This window comes from Bubalus kerabau, chromosome 13 (assembly GCF_029407905.1).
Source record: "Bubalus kerabau isolate K-KA32 ecotype Philippines breed swamp buffalo chromosome 13, PCC_UOA_SB_1v2, whole genome shotgun sequence".
Classification (NCBI taxonomy): Eukaryota; Metazoa; Chordata; class Mammalia; order Artiodactyla; family Bovidae; genus Bubalus; species Bubalus kerabau.
This window is the reverse complement of record NC_073636.1, coordinates 17,795,444-17,809,092: the sequence shown is the minus strand read 5'-3', so window position 1 is coordinate 17,809,092 and position 13,649 is coordinate 17,795,444. Positions and strand designations below refer to the sequence as shown.

Below are 13,649 nucleotides of genomic sequence, written 5' to 3'. Positions count from 1 at the left end.
TATCAACTTATTATAAATATAATATGTATGACATATGTACAATATGTGTATTATATCCATCCTATTTCATATATATGATGTTTTGACTATATAAAATATTTATACTTATAAATAATCTTTTCTTTTCTTACTACATGCTACTACTGCTAAGTCGCTTCAGTCGTGTCCGACTCTATGCGACCCCTTAGACGGCAGCCCACCAGGCTCCGCCGTCCCTGGGATTCTCCAGGCAAGAACACTGGAGTGGGTTGCCATTTCCTTCTCCAATGCATGAAAGTGAAAAGTGAAAGTGAAGTCGCTCAGTCGTGTCTGACTCTTAGCGACCCCATGGACTGCAGCCTACCAGGCTCCTCTGTCCATGGGATTTTCCAGGCAAGAGTACTGGAGTGGGGTGCCATTGCCTTCTCCCAACATGAAGAATAATTAAGGTAATTGGGAGATAAAAGGAACTGCCTAGTTTAGAAATAAAGATTTAACTGTGGAGTTTAGGTCTCTTCAGAGTCACTCATTGACTTGTGAAAAGCTCTTTGGAACTTCTGAATCTATTTCTCAGGTGTAGGGTGTTCAGAATCTGAAAGTAGGAATGAGGTCAATCATGAGACCATGTGGCTGTAGGAAAATCCAAGCAATGTGGCTTTGGCTTTTCAGATGTTGAAGGCTTTCCTTAGAGCATTGTTAAAACATAAGAGATGGAAAGGGAGCGAGAGATTCAGAAAAGAAAAGATCACACAGAATTTCTAAGGTAAACTCTGCGACAGTAAAGTTCGATTTCTGTGCCGTCTGAGTGTAAATGAACTACTCAGAAAATGCAAAAACGTACGCTGAGTACTCATGGCAATTGACGGCAATCATTCTAAGAAGGCCATGTCTGGAGCGCGCTTTGTGCCTGCAAAGCTTCCACCTGGTCGGTGCGCAGGGCGCTGGAAGAGGGCTGGGCCGCCGCTCCCCACACTGACTTTTCGGCCGCGAACCTCCCCGCTGGCGCAAACACGGAGCTGGGCCCGGGGGCTCCCGGTCCAGCGCCGACTGAGCTGTCTCCCCAGCACCGCGCGCCGCTGGACGGCTTCCCGCCTCCGCCCCTCCCGCTGCCGCCCACGCCCCAGCCACGGGGGGCAGGAGGAGGCGGCGGCCGGCCCTCCCCGTGCCCTTTTAAAAGCCTCCCAACTGAGGCCCGGCAGGGGGATCCCGGCGGAGGAGGGAGCAGCACGCTGAGTTCCGCAGCGGTGCGCGGAGCCGAGCGCCCCGGGCTGCGCCTCCCGCTGGTGGGGCCCGGCACTTCGGGCTCCCGGACGCTCTCGCTGCCGCCGCGGGCCTCCCCGCCCCGGCCATGCGCCCCGGGTAGCGCGCCTGGGGCGCGGCGCCCACCCGGCGGCTCCCGCCGCCCGCCCCCGCCGCCGGCATGCTGCGCCCGCTGTTGCTCGCCGCGCTCTGCCTGGCCGGCGGGCTGGGGGCCGCCCGCGGCTGCCAGCTGCCCTCCGAGTGGAGACCCCTGAGCGAGGGCTGCCGAGCCGAGCTGGCCGAGATCATCGTGTACGCCAAGGTGCTGGCGCTGCACGAGGAGGTGCACGGCCTGTACAACTACCTGCCCTGGCAGTATGAGGCCAGCGATGCGGGGCTCTTCTACTCCGCTGAGATCGAGATGCTGTGCGACCAGGCGTGGGGCAGCATGCTCGAGGTGCCGGCGGGTTCCAGGCTCAACCTCACCGGCCTGGGCTACTTCTCCTGTCACTCCCACACCGTGGTCCAGGATTACTCCTATTTCTTCTTCCTCAGGTGAGCCTGCCACCTCCTGCCCATACCATCCCTTCCGCCACTTGGCATGGCCAGCAGAGGTACCTTTATCCCCAGCAGGCTCAGGAACTCCTCCAGAATCCCGTCCGGGCGATGTTAAGTGATGCCCTGGTCTCCCCTGGTCTCCTTCCCATTTTCTGCTCTTTGGTGCTCCTCATGTTAAGTCTACAGAGATCTTGGGAGCCTCTGGGTAAGACTGTTGAAAAAACAGGGATGGCTCCCGTGCTTGATCAGGGAAGAGTGTTTCAGGCCAAAGCTCAAGGTGGTTTCCAGCAACAAACAGCCTATTCCCAATAGCAGAGGTTTATGCGGGGGGTGATGGGGGAAGAAGGCCCTGGTCACAGCGCTCTGAGGAGTATGAAGGGCAATCGGACAGGCGCCCTCTCTGGTTGAGTTCCATGCAGGTTGGTCTGTGGTGCAGATGAGATGCCTGTGGGTAAGAGTTCAGGCGATGGCGTCTCCTGGAGTTTGAAATAAGAAAGTGGAACCCTAATTGAGGTGGAATCGTTATAGAGGAGGAAAGCTGTTTTTTAAAGTGGATGCTGTGGGAGTCGTTTGGGATGGACAGTGGTCAAAACCAATCCAAACACCTTTGGAATCAGACGGTTGTTGGAATTCTGGCTGGTTTCTTCCTGTCATTTTGAGCAAGTTACTGACCTTGTCAAGAACCTCAAGAGCCTCACCTTCATAATGTGCCAAATGAGGTTGGTTGAGATTAGAGCCTAGTACCTGCTGCAGAACACCTGGTGCAGGTCAGATGAGGCGCGTGTAGTTGCTCAGCTCTGCACACCTGCTTAAACGCCAAGACGGGACCGCATGGAATGCAGCCCAGCTGTCCTCGTGTTCCACTTGGATTAGCTCGTATCAGCTGCCAGCAGATCTCAATGCCAGGCTCTTCCAAATAGCCAAAGTTGACAGAGGAAGGGCCTGGGGGCGGGGGCATTAAGGGATTGGGAAGGTGCTCACAGGGCTTTGAAGAACAGAGAGGTGAATTAGACCAGGCCTTGTCTGTTGGGAGACTCCTGGAATCTTGTGAAGTTCCATGAAAGTTTGTCATGTGGTCACGACGAAATGCATGTAGATAAGGGTTCAGGTTATGGGTTCAACTGAAGTTTGCAATACAAAACAGCAGGTGGAACCCTAATACATTGGTTCTCTCAAGTTGGAGGAGGAGGCTGAACCAGAGGAACTGGGAGGAACCTCAAAATGGAATCTAACGGATAGTGATTGGACAGTAAGTCTCATCTTCCCAGTATGTGGCAGAGCATTAAGGATATTTGGAATGGCCATGACCTTGGTCTGCAGACTAACTTTTAGCTCTTGAGATTTCACATCACTGAGAAAGAAGACAGAAGGTTCCACAGAGCGGCGTCCGTAAGCTTGCAGTAACACATGTTTTCCATATTAAAGCCAGAATATCTAAGTTTAGAATACATGGCGTGCTTTGTGTTGGCTTGGGTGGTTTAGCCAGATTAAGTTGAATTAAAAAAAATACTGGAGAAATACAGTTTCTAAATAAAGCTGGCAAGGAGTGAGATAGTACCTTCTTGATATGGAGAAACTTAGATTTTTATATGTCTTTATAGGGAAACCAGCTCTAAAACTATTCAACAATAAAACTTTATTTTCCAAAGTAAAAAGAGCCAGAGTACTTAAGAAGACATTATTTTCTTTTCCGATTTTATAATGAAATACAGTTTTGTCCACTGGCTCTCTGGTGGTCAGCCAGCTCTTTCCTCTTTTTCTCTGACATATTTATAAAACGTTAGGGCAGAGATACAGAGTCAAATGGTAGTCTGACAAGATTTCTATTTCACAGGGCTGTGTTGCCCTGATGTGTGTTAACAACCACAAACAAATCATTCCTCTGTTATTCTGGGCCCCTCGGAGAGGAGAACAGATTCTGGTCAGTGTCACAGGAGAAAGTGGCAGTGGAGACTCCCTGGTGAGCCCCCAAATGCCTACTTTGGGCTAGAGTGCCGCTTCCATTTCTCCTTTTCCTTCTCTTGACTTCTCTATCTTGCCAACAGGTACTTTATGCAGGGTTCTGTTAAAATGTTAAGTTTTATACGGTGCTTACTCTGTGCCAAATACTTTACTTACTTTAAAAAAAAATGCACTCCTTACACCACCATTAAACAAATAAGGATGCTGTTGTCATCCTCGTTTTATAGATTGTGCTTTAAGCTTAGAGAATTTAAGAAATTCGTTGTGTGTCAAACAGGAGATAAGTAGCAGTGGTAGGACTTGAATCTTGGGTCATTGCAATTGGCCTTCTTTTGCCCAGGAAACAAGGAGCACTCCACTAGGAGAAGGAAGGTGGCTTGGGAGATACACAAATGTTCACCCACACCCATCCCCCAACTCACGTGTTTTGAAAAACTTAAGGATAGACACGTGCAGTATGAGGTAGAGAAACAACAGAGAGAGTGACTCCTCTAAGGCGAGCCATGTAGATGTGTAATTAGAAGCTGCATGTAAATCAGTGGAGTTAGAATATACCCTCACACTGCACAAAAATATCTCACAATGGTTTAAAGACTGAAATATAAGACATGACGCCATAAAACTCCTAGAAGAGAGCATGGGCAAAATGTTCTCCGACATAAATTGGACCTTTGTTTTCTTAGGTCAGTCTCCCAAGGTAATAGAAATAAAACCACATATAAACAAAGGGGACCTGATCAAACTTACAAGCTTCTGCACAGCAAAGAAAACCATAAAAAAAAAAAAAAAAAGACAACCTAAAGAATGGGAGAAAGTATTTGCAAATGATGCAATAGACCAGGGCTTAATTTCAAATAAACAGACCATACAACTCAACAACAAAAAAATCCAATCAAAAAATGGACAGAAAACCTTAATAGACATTTCTCCAAAGAAGACATGCAGATGGCCAGTAGACACATGAAAATATACTCAGCATCACTAATTCTTAGAGAAATGCAAATCAAAGCTACCGCCAGGTACCATCTCCTATCAGGCGGAATGGCTATCATCAAAAACAGAACAAATAGCAAATGTTGGAGAGAGTGTGGAGAAAAGGGAACCCTCCTACACTGTTGGTGGGAATGTAAATTGGGGTAGCCACTATGGAAAACAATATGGGGGATCCTCAGAAAGTTCATAGGACCACCATATGATCCAGCAGTCCCCGTCGTGGGCATATCCCCAGAAAAAGCTGTAATTCAGGAACATATATGCACCCCCATGTTCATAGCAGCACTATTCCCAACAGCCAAGATACGGAAACAGCCTAGATGTCCCTTGATAGTTGAATGATTAAAGAAAATGTGGTATGTATATATGAATATTACTCAGCCAGAACAAGAAAGAAATAATGCCATTTGCAGCGACATGGATGGAACTAGAGATAATTATACTAAGCGGAGTAAGTCACAAAGAGAAGAATAAATACCATACTATATCACTTATATGTGGAATCTAAAATATGGCACGAATGAACCTATTTACAAAACAGAAACAGACTCATGGATACAGAGAATAAACGTGTGGTTGCCAAGGGGAATGGAGGGAGGGAGACGGATGGACTGGGTGTTTGGGGTTAGCAGATGCAAACTGTTATATTTGGAATAAACAGCAAGGTCCTACCTTAGCACAGGGAACCATATCCAATCTCCTGGGATAAACCATAATGGAAAAGATATAAAAAATGTATGTATATGTATAACTGAGTCACTTTACAGCAGAAATTAGCACAACATTGTAATTAAACTCTGTCAGTCTTCTGTTGACTCTCAATTCAACATGGTACACCCCATGGGTGTCCAGCCTACAGCTCTTGCCTCTTTTTTTTCCATTAGGATGGATGAGAACTATAACCTCTTGCCTCATGGAGTCAATTTCCAAGATGCCATCTTTCCAGACACTCAAGAGAACAGAAGGATGTTTTCTAGCCTTTTCCAGTTTTCAAACTGTTCACAAGGGCAGCAGCTGGCGACTTTCTCCAGTGACTGGGAGGTCCAAGAAGACACTAGGGTAAGAATGGGCTCTACCCTGTGCTACGGCAAAATAATAAGGTAGCTATGACTCATATGAATGTTGTGAGCAAGGGAGTCAAGAGGCCTCTTCCAAAGTCCAGATCAAGAAGTATTTTCACCCTCTCCATAGCCCTCCCAGAAGTTAACAAGCACTGCTCATAAACTCTGGAGTCCTCAGGCTGTACTGTGTGGCATGAGGTTCCTCACAAAGTGAGGGGACAAGTTGGGCTGAAGGTTGGCATGCTGTGCCTCAGTTTCCTCTTCTGTAAATTGGAAGCAATAGTAACATCTGTATCTTAGGGCAGATGCGACATGATTTAACTATGTAGGGAATGTCAATAGGTAAAGCCTTTAGTGAGGTGTTTGAGAGTAAGCACTCAATACACTGAGCTGTTATGACTACTTCTGTTGTTGATTTCAAATACTTATGTATGTTTTTACTTGGCCCTGCTGGGTCTTAGTTGTGGCATGTGGGATCTTCAGTCTTTCTGCAGCGTGCAGGATCTTCAGTTGCAGCATGCAAACCCTTAGTGGCAGGATCTAGTTCCCATGGAACAGAAGGATCCGGATCACTCTGGGCATGAAGATAGAAAAGGCACCTTTCAGTCTGAGGCAGATGCCTGAGTTGTGGGAATATTTCGAGGACTATCGCTTTCTCTGTGCAGTGGCATTATTGCAACTGAGCCAGGGGAGCAGGGAGGCCGTGGCCCATCGCTCCCAGTCTCCCACCAAGATGTTTATAGGACCACGTGACAGACCGCAGGAGACAGTTCTGATGTGGGTTAATGAACCAATGTGCATGTATTAGGTGGTTTCCTTCTTTCCCGCATCTGTGGTGCCCTGGGTGGGGGTGCTGTCTTTCTCTTGTCTTGTGGGTTGCCCTAGGTGAGTGACCTTGTTCTTCCAAACCTCCTGCCCAGGGCTCCATGGCACCTGGAGGCTTTCTTCATGTTCTTTGCACAGAAACTGTTCTCATCGTGGGCAAGTGCATCCGACTGCGGAAAAGTGTTGATTCTTCCTTTCCATACATTATCCAGGGTTCCTTCCTTAGGCCTGCCCTACTGATAGTTCTCAACTCCCCGACCCCTCCTCAAGATCTACCAAAATCTTCTGAGTGCTTGTCATATATTTCACTCCCCACATGGATCTAAACACCTTTCTTTCCCCTGCCCCACTCTTCTTTTTTTCCTACCCGGCTCTTAATCTGTGCCAGCGCCCACTCCACATTGAACTGGACCCACCAAGTATAAGCCTGAGTATCCCCAGCCTGGGTCAGACCGTAGCATGTTCAAATTAAATCTTTTTAGTCTTGGTCCTGTGGTTTTCCATTTTGTGGGATTTTTGCTTCATGTACTAAATCCTTGGTAATAGTACATTGATGTCAAGAGATCAGATGTTGATCCAAAAATACCTCACAGCTGAGCCCCAAACTCTTTAGATATATAACTGATTAGCCCTGTGGTCACACAATGAAGCTATTAACATTTTACTGCAATTAGATTCTCCATCATTCGAAAAAAATAGAACAATGAGACTGTGGAGAATTGTTTTAATGTGAAGGCAGTCCTATTTTGGGTGGTCAGATGTTGATCTTGGGGAGAATTCCTCTTCCATTTCATCATCCTGGTCTCTTAGATAACAGAGGGTGGGTATGTGTGTTTGCGCTGAGTCAGAAGCTTTTGGGGAAAGAGAATTAATTGTTCCAGGTTGCTGAGCTGCTGCAGAGCCAAATTGAGGTGTTGATGGACTTGGTATGTGTCACATCTTGGCTCCTTCTTCTGCCCACTTTGAAAGGTACCACATCAGAGCTGAGTTAAATTAGCTAGTTCATTTGAGAATTTTGGTTTAAAATAAAACTAAGGTGCTAGCATTTATATTTTATGATATTCCTTGAGGAATTTTTACTTTCTCTGCAGTGATTAAAATAGTTGTGAATTGAAGGTGTCAGAATTAGACGAAGAGTTATGGACAGTTACTTGCTTCTTTCTTGGAAAAAAAAAAAAAAAACTAAAACTAAAAATTACCGGCCTTAAAAAAAAAAAAACAACAAAAAAAAAACTTATGTTCAGTTGCGCTGGATCTTTGTTGCCGTGAGGGCTTTTCTCTAGTCATGGCAAGCGAGGGCTACTCTTCATTGCAGCGCACAGGCTTCTTATTGCAGTAACTTCCCTCGTCGCAGAGCACAGGCTCTGAGCACATGGGCCTCAGTAGTTGTGGGTTGTGGGCTCACTAGTTTTGGCACACGGGCCTAGTTGATCTGCAGCTTGTGGAATCTTCCTGGACCAGGGATTGAACCAATGTCCCTGCATTGGCAGATGGATTCCTATCTACTGTGCCACCAGCGAAGTCCTCTCTGCTTTTTCTGTGTGAAGGTGAGTATCCTGCTTTCTCTTCTGTGTAGGGTAAATAAATCATGTTATGACACAAACAGTGTGTTTTTCCTAAGGTGATGGGTCTTCCATTTTAGACGGGGTCAGAGGAGCTTGTTTGGGTCACCTTTTTATTCCAGTTAGACTCTTGCTAATGGGAACATGTGACTCCTTCATTTGTTCTGAGACCATTATGAATGGCCCTGGATGGTGCACATTACACAGTTCCCTATATCACATGCCGTGTCTTAGATGACGATGAACTCAGGGGGCTCACTGATGAATTCTCATCCTTTCCACTGTTGCTGCTGCTCTTCTCTAAGTCCCCAGTCAGCTCGAACACTGTGCTTAGATCATGGTCGTGAAGGGTGCATCTTCTCCTTCTCATTCTCTTGCAGCATCACATGAATCTGGGACTCTAGGGTCAGTCTGGAGGTTATGAAATGGAACCAGAGGAAAATCTGATGTAGGGAAACTTTTTGTGATACATACCCAGGACAACCTGCAACTCCGTCCTCAGCAGCCAAATCCTCCCATTCTCTAACTCCATCCTTAGACATCCCACCCCTCCCCCCTCCCCCCACCCCCCACCCCTTGCTTCAGTCAGTGGAAATAAGCTTGCTTTCAAAAGTTGCCAGGGAATCAGCAGCACTCCTAAGTGTTCAGCATCTCTCTGGTTCAGTATCATGGTGTTAATGGGGCCTCCGGGGATGTCTTTGGCAAGTTAGAGCATCCATCCCATTTTCTGGCAGGGTTCTCTCCACGCCAGCCAAGAACATTTTCCTTTCCTTTTTTCTTCCCTGCTGGGTGAGTGTAACAATCAAAACAAAAGTTGGCTGTTTTCCTCTCTCAGCAAGTCCTGTCCCCCGGGACCGCAACCCAGACTGACCCACACATACATCAATCCGACCTAGAGTGTCATGGGACTGACATAAAATCTGTGGAAGACCTCCTGTCATCTTTTTTCCCTTTTTAGAGTTGGGAAGGACGGTGAGGGAGGTGCCATCCTCATCAGGCAATCAGGATTGGCTGTGCCATTTTCAGAGGCGTGACCTCAGGCAGAACCCTTAATTTCCCACAACTTCAGTTTTCTCCTTCCCTGATAGCTCAGTTGGTAAAAAATCTGCCTGCAATGCAGGAGACCCCAGTTTGATTCCTGGGTCAGGAAGATCTGCTGGAGAAGGGATAAGCTACCCACTCCAGTATTCTTGGGCTTCCCTTGTGGCTCAACTAGTAAAGAATCCCCCTGCAGTGCGGGAGACCTGGGTTCAATCCTTGGGTTGGCAAATCCCCTGGAGAAGGGAAAGGCTATCCTCTCCAGTATCCTGGCCTGGAGAATTCCATGAACTGTATAGTCCATGGGGTTGCAAAGAGTCGGACATGACTGAGCGACTTTCACTTTCAAAACATATAAACTGTCTCAGGTTGTCTTAAGGACCCAATTAGATTATAGGTTTGAAAGCACTTTGTCAGTTGTGAAGAGTGATGGAGGGGTTTATGACTATAAATGGATATTTAGAAAGTATGGCTTTAAAACTTAAAGATTATGCAGCTTTTAAAAAGCTTCCAGTGTCTTCCCAGGGCAGTGGCAGTGGGAGCAGTGCTGACAGGGTAGGTGGTGGAGAGGGGAACAGATGATGGAGAAGCTCTCGTGTGTGTTGTAATTCATTCAACAGACTTTACTGGGTTCTGGCCACAGAACACTTAAAAATTCATGTACTGAGTTATAAACCATGTTCACCTGTATTCCCAAATCTGAAAGTATAAAATGGTAGTCAGTAGAGTTTTTTCTCCCACCTCTGACACCCATCCACCCAGTTCCCACCTACCCTCCAAATGAATAACCACTGTTAATAGTTCCTTGTAAGCTTCCAGTGAGTATTCTCCCCCAACAAACAGTTCCGTCAAGATTCACTGTCTTCTTTAAGGGCATGGCAGCCCACTCCTATATTCCTGCCTGGAGAATCCCATGGACAGAGGAGCCTGGCGGGCTTCAGTCCCTGGGGTCACAAAGAGTTGGACACGACTGTGTGACTAACACACACTTTTGGTACCAGTGGCACTACAATGTGCACACGTGGTTGTGCCCTGCTTTGATCACAAGTGGGTATGTGTAAGTAGACACGTAAGTTGCTATATCTAGACATGTAACTTGGTTTGAACAGCTGCATCGTATTCCGTTGTATTAATGCCTTACTGTGTATTTAATCAAGTCCCCTGTTGATAGGTAGTTACACTGTTTCCAGTCCATGGATATTACATGGAGTGTGGACATGTATGACATTATATCAGTACACACCTCATTTTGTGGAATTGTTGAGTCCAGTCTTTAGCAAGTGGCTGTTGAGTGACTGCCATGAGGCAGCTGCTGTTAGATACCAGAGTTTCAATGTTGAGAAAAATACAAAGTCCCTGATCTCATGAAGTTTATAGTCCTAGCGCTGGTGGTGAATACAATCAAAAGACCACATTAATCACTTTAGAATTTAAAATGGAAATAAATGCTTCAAGGGAAAGAAAGGAAATAATCAGGAAGTCTGACCTAGACTTAGGGATAAAGAAAGCTTTTTCTGCTGAATTATACTGGAGCTAAAATCTGACGGAAGAGGAGATACTCTAGTTAATGTGGGAGTATTGGGATAATGAGAGAAATCCAGAGAGGTGAAGAATCTGTGCAAAGGCCATGTGGTAGCAGGATCCATGGTGCCTTTGAGAAAATCAAAGAAATCCCCAGTAGCTAGAGGAAAGGGAATGAGTGAGAAGGATGTGGCAAGAGCTCTAAGTGGGGCCAGACCGTGTGGGGATTGATAGTTTCTGGTGAGGACTGGGCTTTGTTCTAACAGTAATGGGACACCTCTGATGTTTTGAAAGCAACGGGTGATGGGAGCAAATGCATATTTAAAAAAAAAACCAAGGTGGCCGAAGTGGGAAATATATTGGAGGGGATCCAGATGATATGGTAAGAAGAGGCAGTGGTTGTTTGACAGCAGCCAGATAGATGTTGGGCTCGGGTGAAGGTGGAGGGGATGGAGAGATGTAGGCAAACTTGAGAGATATTTAGGATCTAAAATCAGTAGATGTCATGGCAGTTTGGGTTTGGCTGGTAAACTATGTGGAAGGGACAGATATGACTCCTGTGTTCCTGGCTGACTGCATCCCAGGATAAATGGAATAGGACAGGTTTGGAGGGGAATTCCTGAGTCCAGTGTTGGACATGTTGAGTTGAGGTGCCCTTGAGCTGTCCACGTGAGAGCTTGAGGAGGTGGTTAGATCTGTGTTTGGAGGTTTGAGACGAGCTCTGAGTGGAGGATATGCCTTTGGGACTAAGTGATAACCAGGTGTCAGCTGAACCTGGATATGGATGAGACTTCCAAGGGAGAGGACTTAGAGAGAGTCGAAGCCCTCAGGTAGGTTTGAGCCTTGTGAAATGCTAACACTGGTGAAAGGGCAGAGACGCCCGAGAAAAAACCAGGAGAGTGAACAGCACAGAATGTGTGCAGAAGGATGAGTGATTGACAATGAAGAGCTCTTGAGAAGTCAGGTAGGAGGAGGGCTAAAATAAGCACCTTACTCCGCTGGCAGAGAGAACAGTTTGGGAGAGGGAGAGAGCAGAATCTAGGTTGTGGCGTGGAGGAGAGAGGGCAGCTTCTTCAGGGTGTTCAGTTGTGGGTTGAACACCATTGAGGCTGTAGGTGAAGGGGCGAAATAGTTGAGGGAGGGGTTTGGTTTTGTTTTAATGGCAGCCATCCTGGTCAAAGCCTCTTGGTCCCTGTTTTCCTACTCATCAGATGCTGTCTTTCCCAAACAGACTAGACTACTTGAGGGCAGGAATATCTATTCTATTCCTTGTTGTACATGTGGTGCATTTTTGTGGTGTCTCATACATTTGTTGAATGAATTCTCTCACGAATTCTCTCTCATTCAGAGAGCTCTGAGGCCTTAGAAAGCAGGGGCCTCGCTTCCTCTATTTCTGTTCTCTAAATGAATATTTAATTCCACACAATAAAATTCACTTTTTCATATACAGTTATGTTTTGACAGATACACATGGTTGAACGATCGCAACTCCAACCACAATATTGAAAACTTCCGTCACTGCTGAAACCCTGCCCTGTGCAGCCACTGTGTGGTCAGACCCCTCCCCAACCTCAAATCCTGGGGACTTCTAAAGGGTTCTCCAGCTAGTTTTGCAGTTTCCAGAATGTCATGTGAATAGAAGCATTATGTTGCCTTTTTTTTTTTTTATTTGTCTTCTTTTATATAGCAGAATGCACTTGATATTTGTCTGTGGTATATGTCTATAGTTCGCTTTTAATGGCTAAAGCATTTTTTAAAATTAGAGATGATACTTTCATCTTTGTGTGAAAGTGAAAGTGAAGTCGCTCAGTAATGTCCGACTCTTTGCGACCCCATGGACTGTAGCCTATCAGGCTTCTCTGTCCATGGGGTTTTCCAGGCAAGAGTACTGAGTGGGGTGCCATTTCCTTCTCCAGAGGATCTTCCTGACCCAGGGATTGAACCCAGGTCTCCCGCATTGTAGGCAGACGCTTTACCGTCTGAGCCACCAGGGAAGTCATAATCTTTGTATAGTTGGCCCAATTTTTAGAAGGATTTACACTTCAGTTAGACTTCTCAGAAACACTGTGAGGCACATTAACATTTGAAGTGTCAGCATGTCTATTTTACAGATGAGGAAACTGAGATTTAGGGCAATTAAGTTGGTTGCACAAGATCATCCAGCTGGTAAGTGATAAAGAGACTGAAATGCAGGCTTTCTCATTTTGTCTTTGCATTAGCCTTGTATGACATTTCCAGTTGTTCTTCATTCTCATTAGTACTCGGAATTGTCAGTTTAAAAACAAAATGGATATTCTAATAAGTGTGTGGTGCTATCTCAGTGTGGGTTTTAAGAAAAATTCTACATATAAGTGCGACCAAATAGTATTTGTCTTTCCTTGACTTGTATCACTGATCGTGATGTTCTCAAGGTTCATCTGTGTTATCACAAAGGGCAGAATTTCCTTCTTTCCTGTGGCTGAGTAATATTCCTTTGTATGTATTAATACATATGCCACATTTTTCTTCATTTGTTGTTGGATACAGGTTGTTTCCATGTCTTGGCTATTGTGATGAATGATTCAGTGAATATGGTACTGATTTCTTAGACGTACTGATGTCATTTGCTTGTATACTCAGAAGAGGGTTTTCTGGATGGTAGTTCTATTTTTAATATTTTGAGGACCTTGCATTTGGACTGTTGCCCATAATGACTGCACCAGTTGTCATTCCCATCAACGATGTACAAATGTTCTCTTTTCTCCATATCCTTGCTAACACGTTATCTTTCATTTTTTGGATCGTAGCCATAGTAACAGGCTTCCCTGGTGGCTCAGACAGTAAAGAATCTGCCTGTAATGTAGGATACCCAGGTTCAATCCCTGGGTCGGAAAGATCCCCTGGAGCAGGAAACAGCTACCCACTCCATTAT

The 13,649-nt window shown here is 45.8% G+C and overlaps 1 protein-coding gene across 5 annotated transcripts in view; it reads left to right on the top strand.

The window, feature by feature from the left end:
- Positions 1 to 984: 984 nt before the first annotated feature.
- Positions 985 to 13,649, top strand: part of CCDC3 (coiled-coil domain containing 3) — a 95,670-nt gene continuing 83,005 nt past the window's right edge. The window contains exons 1-4 of one of the 5 annotated variants that reach the window (XM_055543605.1): positions 1,078 to 1,773; positions 5,616 to 5,790; positions 8,108 to 8,164; positions 12,189 to 12,725. In XM_055543605.1, coding sequence (XP_055399580.1) covers positions 1,400 to 1,773; positions 5,616 to 5,790; positions 8,108 to 8,164; positions 12,189 to 12,263 — 681 coding nt within the window. In that variant the 5' untranslated portion in view covers positions 1,078 to 1,399 and the 3' untranslated portion in view covers positions 12,264 to 12,725. Of the gene's footprint in view, positions 1,774 to 5,615; positions 5,791 to 6,712; positions 7,767 to 8,107; positions 8,165 to 12,188; positions 12,726 to 13,649 lie in introns of those variants that run through there. The other 4 variants (XM_055543601.1, XM_055543604.1, XM_055543602.1 and 1 more) reach the window with 4 other exon arrangements.